The sequence below is a fragment of the Fundulus heteroclitus genome, chromosome 19, assembly GCF_011125445.2.
Source record: "Fundulus heteroclitus isolate FHET01 chromosome 19, MU-UCD_Fhet_4.1, whole genome shotgun sequence".
NCBI classification, from domain to species: Eukaryota; Metazoa; Chordata; class Actinopteri; order Cyprinodontiformes; family Fundulidae; genus Fundulus; species Fundulus heteroclitus.
Genome location: NC_046379.1, coordinates 12746675 through 12767515, shown reverse-complemented (window position 1 = coordinate 12767515; position 20841 = coordinate 12746675). Strand labels below are relative to the sequence as shown.

The window sequence follows — 20841 nt, the reverse complement described above, 5'->3', positions numbered from 1 at the left end:
CCACACTTTTCAGGGTTTCATTTGTAAAAATGTTTAAAAAGCGTAATTTAATTTGACCACTGTGCCATACTTTGTGTTGAAATCATATGCAATCCCAAAACACTGAAGTTTGTGGTTATGATGTGACAAAACGTGAAAAGTGCATCAGTCATGAACTTTCTTGCCAGGTCCGAGGTTAACTTGCGGCCGTGACTTTGTCAGGAAGAATGAGTGCGCTGTGGATCTTGGAGCTCCAGACTGAAACTAAAATCCTTAAAACATCTTAGCCTTAGATTGATTTCTGCTCGACACTTAGCATCTAATAAAGACACTGATAGAGCGGCTCTGTTACCTTCCACAGCGCAGAGAACTGCCCGTTTCTTCAATCTGAGTTCAAACAAAGCACAATTCAGACCCTGCATCCCATGTTTATGCCCAGCTCTTGTACAACAGGTTCCTCTAAACGTTCGGACACATGTAAACGCGTCTTTTCGCTCCATGTTTCAGTAAATTGCCAACATTTAGGCAAAGCTGTAATGGTAGAGTCCCATCTCACTGGGTTTTATCCTTATTCCTTCAATCAGAGGTTGAGCGCTGAGGCAGAAGGAGACAGAGGATTTTGGTGGTGGTGGTGGTGGTGGTGTGTGTGTGTGTGTGGGGGGGGGGGGGGGGTTGAGGAGAAAGGGTGAGCAGAAGGTGAAGGCTCCTCTTTTGAGATCCATCACTGGATGCATCAAACAACCTCCTCAGTTGTCCTCCTTTTCTCCCCCTCCATCCCCATCTGCACCTGGCTGCCATGCATTCTGCTCACAGCCTCTCCACCTCCTTCTCCTTCTCCCTCCACCAAGGCTGATGCTTCAACGGTGCCATGCACAAGCTGGCTCCTTCTCAATGACGTTAACCCTCATTTCCCGTTTTCTTTTTCTCCCCCCTCCTCCCACCTTCATCCCCCTCTCCTTATCGTGGGGAGAACACGCAAGCTCTCTTAGGAATAAATTATTATTAGAGGGGAGAACAAAAAAAAAAAGGAAAGCATTCAGTCCTTCTTACCTTGCTGTCCAACGAAGAAGAGCCTCGCTCCTCCAGGAAGGATTGGAAGCACAATTACCCACTTGCTCCCTTACATCCACGCTCATATAGCTCCACACACAGCAGATCCATCCATCCTCCTCCTCCTCCTCCTCCTCCTCTTCTTCTCTCCCTCCCTCACTCACACACACACAGCGACGAGGAAGGACTGGCTCTCTCAAGCCAGAGAGCGCTGCAGGCTGCCGCTTGCCTGGGAAAGCCTGATGCGTTCCTCCCTCCAGGCGCAGGCACACGTTGCCATCTCAAAGGCTCTTTGTTGGGGCTGATTCATCTCCGGCTCCCCGGCTGAGTGCTGCGCCGTGCGCCGGCGGTTCCTCCCGGGGACGCTGCACTGAGCTCGGACAAAGCCATGGTAAAGAAGAGGGAAATAAATAATAATAATAATAAAAAAAAGGGGGGCAGCCTCCGTGAGGAGAGAATATCACGGCCCCATCATGAAGCGCCTTCCACCCATCCTCGCTCCTCCTTTTCTTCTTTTTTTCCTCTCCCCTCTCAAGCTCGCTGCCTTTCTATACGCGCACCCTCCCACCTCCCTCTCTCTTTATCACTTCCCTGCTCCTCTGCCTCCTCCCACTCCTTCGCTGGTCTGCAAAAGAACAGATAGCCCTGTGGTGTGTGTGCGCGCGTGTGTGCGTGTGTGTGTGTATTTTTGGTTTCCGGTAACAGTGAGGAAAGGAGAGCTCTTCACCTGGGATACCTTTCGTCCTCCTCCCCCCCTCCCAGCCCTCCATCTCTGTCCCTATGTCCCCTCCACGCGTAACTAGAGTGACATGAGAGCAAGAGGGTGATGCTTTCGCTCTTCCTCTCAATGCATTATCCCTAGGATGGCAGTGTCAGAGATGGGCAGATGGCACCGGAGCAAAAAAAAAAAAAAAAAAAATGTTTGGGTTATGTGGTTCGGTGCAAAAAAACCTCCTTCCATCATTCAGATAATAACTTGCAGACTCTTCTGCGTGCAACGTCCCTGTGTGGACCGAGGCGCGACAGACTGCCCGAGCCTTGTTTACCATCACCTCCCCAAGCGAAGCGGTCCCTCTTTTCTTTTCACCACAATCACGTCCTGAATAATTTATACAGCAGCGTGGACGGGCCTCAAAGCAGGAGAACGTATCGGGGTCAAGTCACGCAGAAGCTGCCTTCAAGACTGAATCTGATTTGGGTCATACGTGTAACGCGTGGCATTTTGATGTTTAAAGGGTCCCGTGAAGGAACTGAAATAATGATGGTTCTCCTTAGAAGAAAAACAAAAAGTCAGCTGTGCAATTCTGCATAACAAGGACAGATGTGCCTGTGGGGGGGTATGAGAGACTTCGTCCCCCTGTCTCTTTTACCCCTAATGTGTCAGCATTTAGACACACTACCTTGCAAAAATAATTCAACCCCCTTGGAACCTTATCATGGATATGTGAATTTGAATGTTTTTTTTTTTTTCCCCCGCTACAAATAATCTAAACCTGTGGCATGCAAAACATTAAAAAGATATACAGTAACTATGGTAAATGAAATTAATTTATGTAGCGCTTTCTATTCATTCTGACCACTTAAAGCGCTTTACAATATGCAGCCAATCGCACTGATACACACATTCATACACCAATCCGCAGATTGGTAGGCAACGTGGGGTTAAAGTGCCTTGCCCATGGGCTTATCGACATGTAACAGAAACCCACAACCTTTAGACACCTCTACCCACTGAGCCACCCTGGGGGATATGGGGGAGCTGCAGAGATCCACAACTCTATTTATTTATTTATTTTTTATTTATTTATTTTTTCTATTTCCCATGCATTGTTTACATTGTTACATTGTTTTTCATCCCAATTGTTTACATAAATCGCTGCTGCATCTTTATCCTGAAAATTAGTGCAATTTACTGTGATTTTTAGAGTGATTTCTAGAGTGATTCTTTTCAAGCTGTATGCAAACAAAATTCCGTTCTGTACGCACTTTGTGCATACAAAATGACAATAAAGATATCTATCTATCTATCTATCTATCTATCTATCTATCTATCTATCTATCTATCTATCTATCTATCTATCTATCTATCTATCTATCTATCTATCTATCTATCTATCTATCTATCTATCTATCTATCTATCTATCTATCTATCTATCTATCTATCTATCTGGTGGAGGAACCCCACTGACTATTATTCAAGTACAAATGTAAGGGGGGTTGGCAAGAAGACAGCCATTGTTGAAAGAAAGCCACATTTAGTCCCATTTGCTGGTTGCCTCAAGCCATGGGGGAAACAGCAAACATTTTGAAGAAGGTGCTCTTAACTTGCTCATGTGTTAGAACGGCCCAGTCAAAGTTCCGACCTACAGCAAGTCCAGTTAAGTCTGCGGGAAGACCAGAAAAATTGTTGGTCAGAGATGCTCCACATCCAACCAGACTGAGCTCGAGAAGTTTTACAAGGAGAAAATAGCAACAACAAAAAAAATTTCTTCTCTTGATGTGCAAGGACTTCCACCTTTAATTTAAACCAAAGGTATTTCACTCATGTGCTGACTCAGGGAGTCTCAATAGTATGGGACACTTTTCAGATTTTGGTTTGTTTACATTTTTTTGTATACCCGCATCATTTTTCTTCATCATCACAATTCAGATAAATCACAACCCTGGTAAATATGTTATTTATGGATTTCTTTTTATTTCAAAGAAGCAGGGGAAGGGGGGGGGGGGGAGTGGTGGCCTAGTAGTTAGAGCAGTGTGCTTGTGTTGTGAGAAGGCTGCAAGTACCTGGTTCAATCCCTGCAGACTGCCACCATAGGTCCCTGAGCAAGACCCTCAGCCCCAGATTGCTCACTGGGTGCCACTCGGTGTAAGAAGCCCACTGCTCCCTAAAGGATTGGTTAAACAAAGAGATAAATGTCCCCTGTGTGGCACTGCAAAGGGGAATATTCATTATTAAGCAGCAGTAACAACTCTCCAGCAGCCTCTGAATATGTAAACCTGACTGAGATAACTATTTATAATCACACTCATCTTTTAAACATTTTTTTTGTCTTAAATGCATTTTAGTGGACGCATCACGGTGTTGTCGAATTAATCAGGCCCGATGCAGGACATAAGACTTTGTCACTAAAAATACTTTGTCATTCTTCATCATTCTAAAACAGAATTTCGAATGACAATGCTGTGCTTAAACTTAGTTCTCATTAAAATGAAAGCTGCCCAAAGGAATGCCACATTAAATATTTGCATTTCAATCCGCCCTGTTGTTTAGGGTAAACACGTAAGGATTACGCTGTGGCCAATCGCAAAGCAGCCTATAAAGCTACTGTTTTGTCAGTAACTGCAATTTTCTTTTCCCAGTCTTCCAACATTTCCCTAAAAATCTATTTTTAATCTGTATCTGTAGCCTTTAGTTAGTGTTAAATGTAAATTTTACACTCAGCAAAAATGTTTGCTTTATTTATTTATTATGGTTAATTACCATCTAGGAGATTATGAAACATGCTAAGGCACATGACTTTAGCGAAAAGATCATTTAAAACAACTTCAGTTGAGATGTGAGGAATGTTTGATAAATGCTGCTGCAGATTTGCAGAAGTATTAATACACCTTAAACCTTTTTATACTTTTCCACAAAACATTCAGTGTATTTTAATTACATTTTGTGTAAAGGACAACAACAAAGAAGTGCATACAGGGAAAGTGAAGAGAAAGGGAAAGTATGCATGATGTTTCAAATGTTTTAAACGTGGCATGAATCTGGGTGCTGTGGTGGCACAGGGGTAGTGTGTGTGTGAAATCTGACCAGGCTCCTCGCCAGCTTCAGAAAGTAAAAACCCTGTCTAGGTTTCCTTCATTCTGTTCACTTAACCAAGTGCTTTGGAGCTGGGAAGAAAAATGGTTGGAACTAATCTCTGTACAGGTGCTGATTAAGGGGACTGTCATCAGGGTGTCGTCGTGTGTGCACTCCATGAATCTTGCTTCCAGGAAGTTGACCTCAAAGAGAAAGGGGTTAGTGGTCTTAAAAAAAAAAAAGAAGAAGCATAAAACAAATCCATACTTCCTGTCAGCCAAATTGTGTGAGGGAGATACTTTACAGCACCCTCAATTATGTCAATATAAATGATTAGGTTTCTGGTGCAATCTCACATCTTAAGTATAAGAACATTATATAATGAATTAAATACATTTGCACTTTGAACTTCCTCTGAACAAACTTTCTTTGCATATTTTACATACAGTACTGACCATGAGCTATTGCTGGAGCTTCTTTGTCTGTTTCTCTATGACTGGCTGTGCAAGTGCAGCTCCAAAGGTCCAAATCAACAGGTTGAGCTTTTCAGCCTTCTGCTAAATTATGCATGTAATAACAAACCTCACAGACAGGCTGGGGAAGCTGACTAAACATGGCACACATTTCTTGGCGTCTCGTATTGTCATCGCTTGGACCAGATCCGAACGTAAGGGCCGACAGCAGAGGTTGAACTCAAGGAGAATAAATTAAGACATTGGTGGTTTGTGACATATTTGCTACTCGTTTAGTTTTACGAGGTGGTAATAACAAACATTAAGAAGGGTAATTACACAAGTGAGATGGATCATGTGTCAAACATCTCATTTCTGGACTGTCTAGATCAAGGGTCACCAACATGGTGCCCATGGGCACCAGGTAGCCCCCAAGGACCACAAGTGGACCTTTTTCAAGGTTCTTAGCTTGCATACAGTACAGACTATTGTATTTAGACATAGATGTGCAAGCATTATAAATAAGCCAAATAAATAGCTGTGTGATATATATATATATATATATATATATATATATATATATATATATATATATATATATATATATATATATATGTGTGTGTGTGTGTATGTGTTATGAATATAAGGATCAATTTGTTAAATCTAAACATCGGTGTTCTTTATTATTTCACAAAACCGTGTCACACTTTTTGGGGGAGTATTAGAGGTAAAATTACTACTATGAGAAAAAAAGACCTAGGACAATAAAGAAAAAATAGAAAAAATTAAAGTGGTAATGTTATGAGAAAAACGTCATATTATCAGAATTAAGAGGGAACATTTCCAGAATAGTCACCGTTTGCAGAATTATTTCACGCATGAAGTAACAGGGCCAGGTTAGATTATTTAAAACATTTTTATTCTTTACGAGAATAAATTCAGGAGAATGAACCTAAAGGGATACGAAAATAAACTTGTATTATTACAAAAATAAAAATATTACAAATACAAAGTATATTCTGAGATTAAAGTTCCTCTGATACTGTGTAAGTGACTGAGTAACTGCAGATTTGCCACATTTAACATGGCGGACGCTCTGACGCATCACAGCATAGGCAGAACCCGCCCAATGACGCGTCTACGTATATGATGTCTATGGTCATGACCACCATTTTGATGGGGTTTGTTTTGCTAATTATACTTTCCATCAACTGTTTTTCTTCATTAAACTTCATTAAAAAGGTCTTTACTGTTTTAGCAACACAAACAAACAATTGACAGGTGCTCAGCCAACCCTTTCACCTGCATGCAGCCTCTGTCATTCTAAAAATAACACATCATTAGAGGGTCTCACTGGTGTTTTAACAAGTTTATTAGATATCAGTGACACATGGCTAAGAAGCAGTTTAGTCAGACTGTGTAAAGACCAGCCATATTGCTTCACTGAATCTAATGAGTGTTATGGAAGAGTCAATAAAACGCTTAAAAAAAAATAATACTATAATGGGGGGGAAAAAGACATAAAAAGCTGCACACATAAAAGTCCCTGTTCTAAAGAACAATAGCAGAAAGCACAAACAAACAGAAGTACTCGACAGGCGGGACACCAATACATTAGGCTCAATAGTTGTACATGAACTCTAAAAAAAAATGCTCCCACCCCTCCGGTTTTCATTTCTACAGTAATGTTAGGTCTGCGCTTTCGTGTGTGACCTTTTAACAAATCCTAACAGTCGGGTGTTCTGAAGCTAAAGCCTATTTACAACAGGAAAATAAACTATACAGTCGCAAACATACTTGCGATAAAATGTTGCAAGAATCATGGCGAACATTTTGAGGTGAAAGTGTCAAATAGCAGCAGCAGCAGCAGCAGATGCATGACAGCCCTCCCCTCCTGCTTCCTGCGACCCTTGGGCCAGCTTTTTGAAGGAGTGTTCAGCTCGCAGCTCCTCGAAGCAGAATTCGGTGGCGCCGCTGAGCAGAAGCTCTTTACAGTACATGCTCCGCTCCTGCAGTTTGCCCGCTTCTGCCTCCTTGTGCTGCTGATGATGCTCTTGCAGTCTTTTCAGAGGGGTTTCTTCTTTACTCGGCTTCCGGGCGGAAAGAACCGAGTTCACCGCCGGGTTGATCTTACACGGCGTCCTGAAGGAGGGGGGGAAAAAAAAGAAAACACATTTATCCTGCAATGGTCTATAAAAGAAACAAAAGTCATAAAATGGTAAATAACAAATTCTTGTCATTTACATTATTGATTTAAAAATTAAAAGCTTCCAAAAGGCTTTAGAGAACGTTTGATTTCTTTCTGGCACATTTCCACTGTTTTAGGAAGTAAAATGGCTGTGCTGGGTTAGAGCTTGATAAAATGCAGTGGACCAACACCATATGGATCCAAAAATCATCAATGACTTAAAAAAGTTTACACTGGATCTCAAGCAGCTCAGACTTGGGGGCCCCCAGACTCTGGGCCAAAACAAACTTAACTGAAAAGAGGAATCTGAAGGCCAGAGTACCTTAGAAAAACAGGAAGGTGATAGCTGTGGCTCATGTCATGGATACGTCAGTGTGTGGTGGTTTCTGAAGCGCTAACTCCGCCAATAGTCCAACTGTGGTGAATCTATCCCAATTTCTTGATTGAGCTTCACCTCACCTTCCCTCAAGAATGTGATGTTGTACCTTTTTCTAACCACGCCTCCACTCAACTTTCCACGTATTTACTTGGCTAAAGATCTCAGAGCATCTAGCAATAGCCCTATGTGGCTCCTAGCGGTAGGTGTGACTGGCTGCTAGACACCTGTCAAGTCAACAAATTTCCCCCATGTCTGTGCACGCCATAACATTTCTGCGTCAAATATGCTTTTTTTTTTTTATGTGCCGTAGCCGAGTTTTTTGGAAACATTATAGTTTTTTGAGGAAGTGAATTTAAGACTTTCATTAGCTGTATGCCACAATCACAACCTACATATAATGAAACCATATAAATAAAATTTTTGACGTCTCTTCCTGAAATAAAATATACTTTTTGACTAAAATCCATCTCATTCTCTTTCAGACTTAATATCCTTATTTGTGTAACAAAAAACAAGGCACTTGTAGACCTCCACTCTTGAGTACTCCCCTCTTTCCCCTTCCCCTTATAAATAATGTAAATCCTCCCAATTTACCAATATTATTTCTTATATCAGTCTAGCATGTTAACATCCCAAATAAATGGTTTTCAAAGACGCTTGAAGGAACTCACATTGTGGGAGGCTGGTCAGACTCCTCGACAAATGGTTGAAAGGTAGGTTTTGGCGGCGGGGGAGCCATGACTGAATGTCCGAATTTTGTTTTCTGAGGCATCTATGACATTTATGAAAAAAAAACCATAAACACATTCCTTAGTAGACAGCAATATGCACATTTATGTGAGAAGAAGACATCATTTCTCATACCTTCATATCACACCATTTCCCAGGCTTCTGTTCATTTTCTTTCGCCTTCGACGGGGGAGGAGCCAACCAAGATTCCAGGGTAGCTTCTGATGGACCGGCGGCCTCAGCTTTGTTCTCATCGAACACCACCAGCTGCCTGTTTGCGGCGTTGCTGAGGACAGGGGCACCGCTTGACTGCAGGCCTCTGGTGATATCTGCCCAGGAACGCGTCGACAATAAGGAACGCAACAACAGGCGTACAGTAGGTGGAACATCAGCTGAGACTTTCACACCACTTTTACAAACGTACGTACTTTTGATTGCCGTCCCAGTCCTGTTGACCGGAGCGATGGCCTTCTTTTTCCCTCTGTGTTTGAGGTCGGCCAGAGAAACTCTCTCAGGTTGTTTAGGCTCCTCGTCGCTGCTGTCGTTTTCCAATTTTAAGAACACCTGTCGGGACACACGAGCCTGCAGAGCCCTATAAACGGGGGATGTGAATGTTGTAATTATTATAAAACGCTTCAAAGGAGGAGAAAGTTAAACTGAGAACTGTGTGTCTGATTAGATAGAGCTGTACCTGTGAAACTGAAGAAGCCTATCGTGCGGCTCAGCGAGGTTGTTGAACGCCTCCTGATAGACATGATCTGCCTTTTGATAACTGCCCTGATTCTCGTACTCTTCAGACCAGGCGATGTAGAACGAGGCTTGTCTCACTCCTATGCCTTGTGCTTGCATGTACCTGTAAGTGTCGAGGGGCTCTGGGCAGTTCTCCGCCTGGCGGCACGCAACACAACCATTTAGCAATTATGACATCCACTGGATTTATTTATCACCAAAACTTAAACACGTCCAAATTTCAATAAAAGTACATACAAATTTGATCCAGAGTTCAACGTAGCGAGGGTCATTGTGGTACATTTTTTCATCCGTGAATCTGGTCACAGCTCGCTCCAACAACGTTGCCAGGTTGCCTTCTTTTCCTCCCTGTGGGAAGGTTTGCTCTGTCCACTTAATATACCTGGTAGAGACACACAATGTCAAGAAAAGTTTGAGACTGAAGAGCAGTATCTAGGAAAACATGTTGCTCATTAGGGATGGGTAAATTTCACACTTGAACCGATACCCGGTACCTTCAGTCGGTGCCTATAAATGTACTGAGTTCGGTACCCATCCCTTCTGCTCATATATTTCTCTTACCTATCCCAAACGCTAAGTGGATCATCTCCATCATACGTTCGAAGTTCAGACTCAAACATCCTTAAAAAACAAACACAAAAAAAATGTGAAAACAGGGAAATTAATATCTCATTTATTTTGCTTCAGCTCTAAAGGCAGCGAGATGATCCTTACTGTTTCTGCTGGTTGATTGCAGAGGTGGGTCCTTCTTCTCGTTGGCTTAGGGCTTGACGCAAGGCTGATATATCTCTGCCGCGCCTCAGTGGCTGGATGTTTTCTTTGCTGAGCTCCCAATCCACATCTCCTCCTTCTGCCATTGTTGACAAAGTCTAGATGCCGACAGACATTTATTATACCGGCTGCTCGAAGCAACAGCAAACAGGCTTAAATCGGAGGCAATCGGACTATTGTTCAGTTCTTTCTGAAAAAGTTTTGACACCTATCCAGGAGTCTTACTCAGTTCTGGTGGCTCGCACTTGAGCAACCTGTAGTTGCATTCTAGGTCAGATGCAAATCAATGACCCACCCGTCACTGTCCTGGGTGGTTATAGTTTCTACTGACCCAGCAAACAGACCTCCGATTTAAGCCTGTTTGCTGTTGTGATGAACAAAATAACTGAGAATTTTATGTTGCAATGTTTCCTTTGTCATTTTCCAAGGGCACAGATCCACATTTATTTCCAAAGCCAAAATTTGGTCCCTATTTTACACACCTATGATAAATTCAAATAATATGCAGTCATGGCAAAAGAAAATTCAGCATTATTTATTATGTGAACATCTAGGGCTTTTAGGCCATAGTTCTTTGTTTTTTTACTTCTTTGTTTATGTAAATAATAATAATATGGAGAGAATAATCCTTTATTGGGAAAATTCAGGTGCATGCAAGGGGAAATAATTACTGTGTTATTAAATGTCACATATAGACTATACGACATGTGAAACTGAGCGGGACAATTTTAAAGTGTGCAAAATAAATTTATATATATATATATATATATATATATATATATATATATATATATATATATATATATATATGTTTATTGAAGGCAAAAAATTATCTAACAAGGGGTGGGTTACCATTTCACATATGGTTGGTATGGATTGCTTTTTCCCATAATAAATGGAAACCTCATGTTTAACCTCAAAGTTTTATATTAAAATTTGTTTCATAATCTGAAACATGTATTTCTTGGTAAAAAGACCAGTATAAGGTTAATGGCCAGTTAAAAACACGATTGATGCATTCCTTCCCGGAGTAATAAACACTCTAACATTGTAGAAGTATTCATACCCCTTGAAACACTTCACAATCATACTCTACCTTCTTGTTGGTCTATTCAACAAAATAGACCAACAAAAACAGCAGACTTCAAAACGTGGAAAAGTTCAAAGAGGGAGAATACCTGTTGCAAGGCGTTGTACTTAGGCCCAACAAAGACAACTACTTGGGTTAAATGTTTCAAACAAAAACAGCGCAGTTTCAGTTTTCTTTGGCAGAAACCGAACAACCTGACGAGGAAGAGTGGCTCCCTGCCTGGAGCTCAACGTGCAAAAAAGAATGCTGCATAATGTAGGACAACACTGGGAGCCCTCTATCCTAGATAATGACTTAACAACTGTGTCACCTTTGAAACGTAAAGGGAATTTTCTGCAAAACGTAGATTTACCATATAAGATTTTTTTCCTATCAAAATAAAAATTAAAAATTTGTAAGTTGTCTTATGCAAGATATACTGTAATAAGCATTTATCTCACGCATGACTTAGCTAGCTAGCACCAGACTAGCGTGAGGAGTGCATCGAGGCTTCAGCACAATAAACTGTCATTGTTCGCATTAGTTGCTAACTTTGTCAAATAAACGTAAACGTGAAACAAGCGATCCTGTGGCCGACTTATTTATATACCTTTTGATCCGTCTTCTTAGCCTCTTTCAGCAGGCTACCATCAGCTAGTGCGCAGCGACGTGACGCCGTTAAACCCAAAGTGAGCTCTTGTGTTTTGAACCACGGCCGCGGAGGAAGCTGATTGGACGAATCCCAGACCGGAAAAGCAAAGTGACGCAATATTACTGTTTCCGGTCTGCTTCCTGTTTTGATAATGACAGGCGTTGACCACCCCAAAACATATAGCTAATTTTACAATTCCCCGTCCGCTGTAGGTGTTCTGCATTAGGCCGCTGCCCGCCGGGGGGAAGTATTTGTACCGGTAAGGCGTCGCTAAGGAGGCGCCGCCATGGAAAGTCGTTGTTACGGCTGCGCCTCAAAGTTTAGCCTCTTCAAGAAGGAGGTAAGCTAAAGGTTTTCATGTGTCCATGACACACAAACATGTCCGTTTAAAGATTCCCACATACATATTATGTATCCCCATATTTTTTAGAGCCATATGTTGTTATTAACTACGATAAAGGACGAATATTCATGCATTTTTCGACCCACAGACTGCCACTTTTAGCGGTTAAAGCCTCTCCTATATGTTTTGTTGTTGTTGTTTTTGAAGCAAACGTGTTTTGCGAAATTGGTAGTGATTGGCAGTGAAATAGTGATTCACATTGTTCTTTCGCGTAGTCGTAAAACGAATGAGTACATGTATAAAACACGTGCAGGTTGCTAAATTTAGAGTGCATGAATCATCTTCAATAGAAAAGAATGAAACGTGAAACTGTGAATTTATATCAACATCAGGCAATGAAAGGCAAAGAAAATGAAAATTAAAAAAATGACATGCAAAGAAATCTGCAATGGTATTTTTTAAGAGCTTTTTGGTTGTAAGTTAGTGATAGATTGTTCTACTTAGTTTTAAAAGGCATATGCAATAATCTGTAAACAGATTATTTCTGTTTACATCAACACAGCCATAGTAGTGGCAATAATATATATATATATATATATATATATATATATATATATATATATATATATATGTATATGTATATATATATATATGTATATGTATATATATATATATATATATATATATATATATATATATATATATATATATATATATATATATATATATATATGTGTGTATGTATATATATATATATATATATAAAACACTCCAGGGACCCAGGAGAGCCAATGGCAACTCACTCCTTAGGTCTTTAAGTGTGTTTAGGTAACAAATAAAGCTTCCTTTTCTAAAAACTGTCCGTTTAGCTGGGCTGTAAGAACTGCGGACACTCCTTCTGCTCCAGCTGCTTGACTCTCAGTGCTGTGGTGCCTCGCTGTGGCAACACCCAGCAGAAGGTCTGCAAGCAGTGTCATGGTAATCTCACAAGGTAAACATCCTCCCACCTCCCCAACGCATGTGAAATAAACCAAATGCATTCATTCACGTGCTAAGATTTCACTTTCTTCATTGTTAGGGGAGAATCTTCAAACAATGCTGGAAGATGGTCCCCTCCTGAAAACTACAAAAAGTTTGTATATAAGATTTTTATATCTTTTTTTTGGGGGGGGGGGGTGGATCTCTCTAGCAACAGGAATTTCATAACATTTAAAGTTCATGTCTTTTACAGACGGGTCGCTGCACTCGAGGCCAAACAGCAAGCACAGTCCACACAGCCTGGTGGCCATGGAGGGAGCAGAAACAGCAAGTCGGTCCATCTACCAACCAAAGGGCTTAGCAAAGAAGACCACGCTATTACTGAGAGGCTTCAAAAGTTGAAAGAGGACACTAAACCCAGTAATGCAATCAGTTCTTTTAGCATCTACCGTTTATATCAAAGCCGATGATTGGAGTAGTTAGGCATGGGCCGGTGTGAGATTCTCACGGTCTGATCATTTTATGTAAAATGATGGTATTAAAGCAATGATCTAACATAAAATCTATTCCACAATCTAAGACATTTAATTTGAAACTTAAAAAACGATAATTATTGCTAGTGCAGCTGGAATAACCAGACTCTTTATTACAGTAATAACAATTTTACACATCACAATTATTTACTGTTACTTCAATTCTTTGGGCAGTGTACTCTGGAATAAAAACCTGGTAAATGTAGATGAGGATTTTGAGGAAACCGTGTTGTTGTGCAGATTGTTATACCTTTTTTATGCCATTCTGCAGTAACACAATCATTATAAACTGATACTAGGCGGTTAATTTCAGCTATCTGCTCAGGTGGCTGATAGCTGAAATGACCTGCTTTACAGAAATTACCTTTACAATAGCTGGTAAGCCTGTAGCTTACCAACTGCTGTTTTCGGTCAACATTTTAATGCGAACAGAAAGGTTTTCAAAAAGGGCTGCACAATGTTAGGAAAAACACCCAGTTATGATATTATTGATGAAAATTGTGATGACAATGTCAGAACAGGGTTATTCCACATTCTTCTAACTCTTCTCTTTAATCCATCATCACAATATGGCCACCAATCTCCCAAAGCTTTAGAATCTAGTTAGCTAAAATCTGTATTAGATTTGGATGTCAAGGGTTTTACAGTCTTCTCACAAACTCATGTGAAACATATGTCCTTGGCGTTTGCACCCTATTCGCCTGGAAACAGCCAGGTTTTCCCAAATGTTTCTTGTAAGAGTATAGGAGCCTTCCTTTAGCCTGTTGACCAGCAGTGCACTGTAATAGGTGAAGGAGCACCAGTGCTGCATCAACCTGTGCACTGTGACACAGAAGAAAAATCTTCTCTGGCATCTCTTAAAAACGACTTTACACTATTGGCGCCATTAGTCCAGGGCATTTGGAGCTGAAGCTCTGGATGTTTGTTGAATACCCATGGGCTATTTATTTTTCTTTTGGATTCATAAAGTATTTTTAAATTTAAGGTTAAATTTCATGAGGGAAGATGCATATCTATTGAAATCTCAATGAAGACCGTAAGATACTATTAGAATTTCATACAAATACTTAAGAGAACAAGTGGGTTTGTTCATCCAGGGGCAACAGGCCCTGGAGAGAAACCCAGACTTGATCCATAGCTCATGGCCACTAGTGAGGGTCGGAATATAGACAGAGTGGTAAATCGAGAGCTTTGTAGTTTTGTTTGCTTTTCTTTGGTTTCTTTTTCCTTTTAGTGTACTTATTCATAAAGCACAGTATGATTGACTCCATGTTTTCAAAAAAACATGTGATTCTTACACCCACCACACTGTTCCAGCATGACTGCTGACAGTCAGGTGGTCGTTGTTGTCAGTGTCTCAGCTCTATAGTCAGGTTTCTGAGAGTTGAGGTTCAGATCTTCTCATAAGATGATCTGAAATGTTTTCTGTCGTTTTTTATGAAAAGAGTAAAAGCTTTTTTGTGTTAGAGGAGATGAGTAAAAATATTACTACCAAATGTAAATGCCATTCGTGCAAAGTTTTTGCGTGAACTTTAACTGCTTTTTCAGTTCAGTCTTACTACTTTATTTCTTGTCCAGTTCATCTTCCGGTGCATGAAGGGCCTGTTGGTCTTGTAAAGTGGATTAAGGTAACGTGTTGTAAACTGCCACAATAGATTGAACTCAAATGAATTCTTCCTGACCCTGATAACACTTTTTGGAACTTTAAACATGAATAGTGTAGACAAATGGGGGACCAAAAGGAGTCATATTTTTACAAAGGAAAGAGAAATGGGGTGTGGCAGGGGGCGTGATCTAGCAAAAATCTAAAACAGGACCTGAGATTAGCCGCAGCTTCAGTTCATATTCTTGCTTTTCTTAGCCTACTTTTCATCTGCGTAATTCATAGGTCAGAGTTAGGTGGCTGAACAAGTAAAAAATAAAACAGCAGTCATATCCTAGTCCATATGAAGTGCCATAGAAATTCAGTTCATTTCCCATTTTTTAAAAACTCATTCCTACAGAAATCCAGCATAGTCGGCAAATTAATAAAACATACTTAATGTTATTTTAACATAAATCCACTTACAAATTATGCCGCTGTCAAATGGAAATGAAACTCTTTCTGGGCTGTGCTGAGACCCCAATATTTCAGAATCCTAACAAACCTTCTTCTTTATGCTGTGGGAAAGATCCATTTTTTTTTAAACTGTGAGATCCCAGACTAGTCCACGCCTAGCTCAAAAATATTTTCTATTTTTTTTAAAAGTCCTGTAATACATTTTTAACCTTTTTTAGAGTCCATCCCTTCTGAAAAGGAGATTGAGTCACGTCTTGCTGCTCTAAAAGCGCCCAGCCAGCCAGTGCCTTCAGCAGAGGAGATGGAGGATCGTCTGGCAGCTCTGCGGGGTCAGCCACCTCCATCACAAGCTCCTCGACCAGTGAGTTCCCTTCTTACTTCTGTGGAAGACTCGAGAGTCCGGCTCGGTGAAAAAAGCAAATATTATATGTTCACGCATACAGGTACACCAGCCTCCAGACGCACGGACTCAGACTGAACAAGCCAATGATTTGATCACTCAGATGGCAGAAGAAGTCGCCATTGATGACCAGCAATCAAGCCCAGAAGATAGTAAGTTATTATCTGTCTCTGACATTTGAGTTTTACTGTACAGATCAGACGTTGACATGCACTTATCATGAAGATGAACGTCATATTTATTTTTGAGCTTTAACTGATACATTTAAACAGTTTTCTTTCTCAGTCAACTTGATAGTACAACGTCCAACGATATTGGTTATTGAAAACAAGAATTGGTTAAAAATTAACACCCCCCCCCCCCACTAATATTTGGATTAATACGTTTTAGGAAGGTGCAGAGAAAGTCCTGTAGAGGCCAGTTTCATTAGCGGCGTTGCAGATGCATTTCATATTGAGGACAGATTGATGAGGGCGGAGGAGTTTAAAACCAGGACAATGGTCCCAAACATGCATCAAAGTGCCCCGACCTCAACCATGTGAAAAGTGTCTGCATTAAGAAATCATGTCAATGCCAGGACACCTACCAATTTAACTGAGCTTGATTATTTATCGCAATAGGAGTAGTGGAATATCCAGCCAGAACTAAGCCATGAAGCTTATGGTTTGTCTTTAACTTGCTGACATTTACCCAAGTATTGGTAGAGATAAATGTTTATTTACAGCCTTTATGTTTACTTTTGATCAAATTCAACATTGTGCTCCCAGTTCTTGTCAATTAAATTCACTGGAGTTTTATGTTGTATGATCTATCTGCTACATAAGTAAAAAAATATATTGAAAACGCTGCATTAATAGGCTAAACGACACTTCAACTTGATGCTGAGTGTATGTAAACTTCTGCCTGGCTCTGTAACTGATAACATGGCTTTATAACAGTTGTGCTCATTGCTTTCCCCAGATGAAACAAATGTTTTTTTGCCTCTGCCTTTTGAAGGTGTTGATATGAATGATCTCAACAAAGGCGAGGGCGCTGTTTCCGATGAGAACTTGGAGGACAACCAGGGAGCAGCCAGGCAGCAGGAAGCAGAGAAGGAACGTCTGCTTGAAGAAGCCATGAAGGAACTGAGGAGGGAGCCCCATTCCCAGGATCAGATCCTCCACATGGCCAAGAGGCTGGCCCGGTTAAAGGGGCAGGACCCAGATAAAGGTGTTTGGAGCTAAGGGCACCACAATCTTATCTCTTATCCTATTGGTTTATTTCACAGTTTAAAAAAAAACAAGACAATGCTATGTAATCTTTCTGGAAATGAGTTTGTATGCTTCTGTCGGATAAAGCCACATTCTTTTTTGCTTCGTGTTCAGTCACAGCGGAGGATTTCAAACAACCCGACAGCGACGAAGAGACAGAGGAAGAAGCCGTGAGGAGAGTGCTGAAGCAGGTCAGGCATTTAATGCGATGCTGATACTGTAGATGGATACTGGATAATAAATTCACTTCTAACCCCTTTAAAAGCTATTGTGGAGTGTGTAGAAGTGCATCCATGGCCACAAGAGGCTGCTATTTGGCCATTCGAATAAAAAAACGTATGATTTGGAATACAGACTTGTTCTGAAGTTTTAATCCTCCGGACTTTGGTTGCAGCTCTCGGAAGAAGCGGCGCTCGACGAAGCCAGCGGATACAACATTCCCATAGAGCAAAGCGGACCCAAGAACAGAGAGAAAAAGAAAACCTCTAAAAAACAAGTACTAAACCAGGCCCTTATCAAGCAAAGTGACTGTTTCGGCTTATGTCGGTGCCTATCAGCTGACGTCACTCTTTACCTGATGTGTCTTAAAGACTCCCGCACCGAAGAGCCGGGCCTCTCCAGCCGCTGCCGCACACCAGCCGTCGGATAGCGACGACGACGACGAACTTCCGTGGTGCTGCATCTGTAACCAAGACGCAACGCTCCGCTGCCACACCTGTGATGGGGACCTGTACTGCAGCCGCTGCTTTCGGTAACATACCGTACATTAATCATCAGGCGTACGCCGCAGATTCTAGTTCGTGACTCCGAAGCGGGGCCACCCCCCCTCAGACAATCCTCACTTTGCCCCAAGTGAAAGGATTTGGAATGCATTACCACGACCCAGATAAATCGCGCGCAGCTTGCTACCATACTGTTAGGCAGCATGAACATAAAGTATTTACTGTGATGAATTATCAATCTGCTCTCTTATTATCTCCTCAGGGAAGGCCATGATAAATACGACAGGAAGGAGCACCGCACCAGTAGCTACGCTGCTCCAAAGAAGAAGAGGAAGATATAACACTAAAGATGTTCGTCCTGTTCACCTCTGACTTTTCATGACTGTAGGATTTGCTCTTATTGCCTCATATTGTAGTTCTCTAGAACAGCTTCTTGGAAAATGAAACCACTATTAGGAATCAGAGCTCATCATAACACATTAACTTATATTGCCTAGGATAAGCATTAATGAATACTCTCTGACATTTTTTGCACATTTTTTTTCATGGCACAACCACAAATTTCATTTCATTGGGATATTATGTGATAAACCAACACAACATATGGTGTTCAACCCCTGTTATGGCCGTTTGTATTCAGCCACCCCCCGCTGTTGGCATTTAGTAAAATCCCCTTCTGCTGCAGTTACAGCGGCAAGAAATTTGGGGAATGTCCTTCGCATCTAAAGATAGAAATATTTCCCCAATTTTTCTTTGCAAAAGAGCTCTAGCTCAGTCAGATTGAATGAAGCATTTCTCTAATTGGTTTTGGTCTAAACTAATCTGTTGTAGCTCCAAGTTTGTGTTTAGATGTGTTGTTCTGCTTTAAGGTGACCGCCCACCTGTGTCTAAAGTCTTTTGTAGCCGCCAACCGGTTTTCTTCCTAGATTGCACCTCTATTTAGCTTCATCTATCTTCTTGACGGTTCTGCTTTCCTGCCCCTTGCTGAAGAAAAGCTTCCCCATAGTGTGATGCTGCCACCACCGTGTCTCAATAGGGCGATGCTGTGTTCAGAAGGTTAATTTTCACCAGCGATGAGGTTTTAAATATTCGTCCAATAGTTTGTTTTTGTCTGATCTGACAAAGCCTTTCCTTCCACATGTTTGCTGTGCCCCATATGGCTTGTAGCAAAACAGAAAGGTAATGGGTTCTCCCACCTGAGCTGTGTAAATATGCAGCTCCCCTATAGCCACAATAGCTGCTTCTCTGATAAAGCTTCCTCACAGCCCAATCAGACTCTTTAGGTGGATGACCGTGTCTTGGCAGGCTGCTTTTTTTTCCCCAGCCTTGTAAGATGTTCAAAGCTTGGGATGTTGTGTTTTTTTATGATCAAACCCTGCTTTAACTTATCCACAACTTCCTCCCTGTCCTGTCTGCTGTGTTCCCTGGTCTTTATTAAGCTGTTTTTTTTTTTTTTTATTTATATGTTTTTTTTTTTTTACTAATGCTGTCCAACAAACCTCTGAGGTCTGAGGAACAGCTGGATTTAGACTGAGATACTCAAATTGCATAAAGGTTGACTCAGTGAGGTAGTTGGACATTATATAGGGGTCATCATTGTAAAAGCAGCTGAATACAAATACATGAGAAATGTGAAATGCTATCATTTTTTGTCCAACTGTAAATTATGGCCTGCTTTGCGTTGGTCAGTTACATGAAATCCCGATTTAAAAAAAAGAAAAAGATTTGTGGTTGTGATGCGACGAAATGTGAAAAAAAGTTGGAGGAGTGTGATTCAATCTGTGTGCTAAGGAATTTAAAATAGATTAGTAAATACTTTTTAAGACTTCTAGCAGCGGTAAGACTAAAATTAGACACGACCTTTTAAAAAAAAAAACTGCAAAGCAAAACGTGTAATAGCTGAAGCTTATCTTTTTAGGATGTTTAAAAAAAAAAGGAAAAAAATAACTAATATTGTCTTAAGCTGCTAAACAAAGAAGAGCTCAGAACTGTCAAAGTGGAAAAAGAAGCATCATGGGTTCGTTTGAAGCTGTCCTACTTTTCCATGACTACAAAGCCTCCTCCTAAGTGTACTTTGCTCTGGTCACCATCTGAGTATTTTATTTTTTATTTTTTATTTTTACAGCACTTACCACAAGCAGACAGATCATGAGCTCACTCGGGACAATGTGTACTCACTCGCAGACTATTGTGAGCTCCATTGAGAAGAAGCACAGACTAGTGAGTGTAAAAGAATCACTGAGGCCTTTTGTTCCCTTTGTGCTGTTGTTCTTGTCTATGTTTAGCTGTATTTCTGACACGAGCGTTGAATTTTCTCTCCTCATATGTGATCTGTTTCTAAATGAAGCAAAACCGCCTGGTTATGTCACAACTTTTTCTTTTTTATATTTAACACCAAAGGATTTTTTTTTTAAGCTACTGTCATTATTTAAGAAAAAACAATGTCTGTCTGGCAGGGTCTGTTTGTGCTGTATGTCGGGAGTTTTTGTCAGTGAAGACAGAGTGAATGAGTCAAAGTCATATGAATTACTGTAGTGGAGCCCTTAAAACAAAACAAAACAAAAAAAGGAGCCCCATCGTGTGTGACAGCGAGCGGATCAAAGTGGAGTTCTTTTTAGTGTCCATTATTTGACAATAACTGAGGGGAAGCAATCACCACGCTCTCCTCTGGGGGCTCCTTCCATTAAAGGTGGCCATGTTTGGCTTTTCTGGCCGTGTCATGCACCGCCCCCCCCCCCGCCGC

The 20841-nt window shown here is 41.0% G+C and overlaps 3 protein-coding genes across 3 annotated transcripts in view; 1 reads left to right on the top strand and 2 right to left on the bottom strand.

Annotated features, from left to right (window-relative positions):
- LOC105916578 (serine/threonine-protein kinase PAK 4) overlaps nucleotides 1–1606 on the bottom strand; it is a 29710-nt gene extending 28104 nt beyond the window's left edge. Inside the window, exon 1 of the mRNA XM_036151035.1 lies at nucleotides 1030–1606. The gene's annotated coding sequence lies outside the window, so the exon portion shown is untranslated. The remainder of the gene's footprint in view (nucleotides 1–1029) is intronic.
- Nucleotides 1607–6611: 5005 nt separating this feature from the next.
- bub1bb (BUB1 mitotic checkpoint serine/threonine kinase Bb) lies at nucleotides 6612–11877 on the bottom strand. Its single transcript, XM_012852304.3, has 9 exons — nucleotides 11772–11877; nucleotides 10036–10190; nucleotides 9883–9942; nucleotides 9559–9703; nucleotides 9263–9459; nucleotides 9000–9163; nucleotides 8707–8900; nucleotides 8514–8614; nucleotides 6612–7417 (listed from the first exon to the last, which is right to left on the bottom strand). The coding sequence occupies exons 2-9, from the start codon at nucleotides 10176–10178 to the stop codon at nucleotides 7123–7125; spliced, it is 1299 nt and encodes a 432-aa protein (XP_012707758.2). The 5' UTR covers nucleotides 10179–10190; nucleotides 11772–11877; the 3' UTR covers nucleotides 6612–7122.
- A 77-nt stretch (nucleotides 11878–11954) lies between these two features.
- On the top strand, nucleotides 11955–19814 carry zfyve19 (zinc finger, FYVE domain containing 19). Its single transcript, XM_036151034.1, has 11 exons — nucleotides 11955–12153; nucleotides 13026–13147; nucleotides 13235–13288; nucleotides 13388–13554; nucleotides 15945–16087; nucleotides 16170–16278; nucleotides 17123–17335; nucleotides 17491–17567; nucleotides 17771–17872; nucleotides 17967–18127; nucleotides 18361–19814. Exons 1-11 carry the CDS (start codon nucleotides 12100–12102, stop codon nucleotides 18437–18439), a joined length of 1281 nt encoding a protein of 426 aa, XP_036006927.1. The 5' UTR covers nucleotides 11955–12099; the 3' UTR covers nucleotides 18440–19814.
- The last annotated feature ends 1027 nt before the right edge of the window (nucleotides 19815–20841 follow it).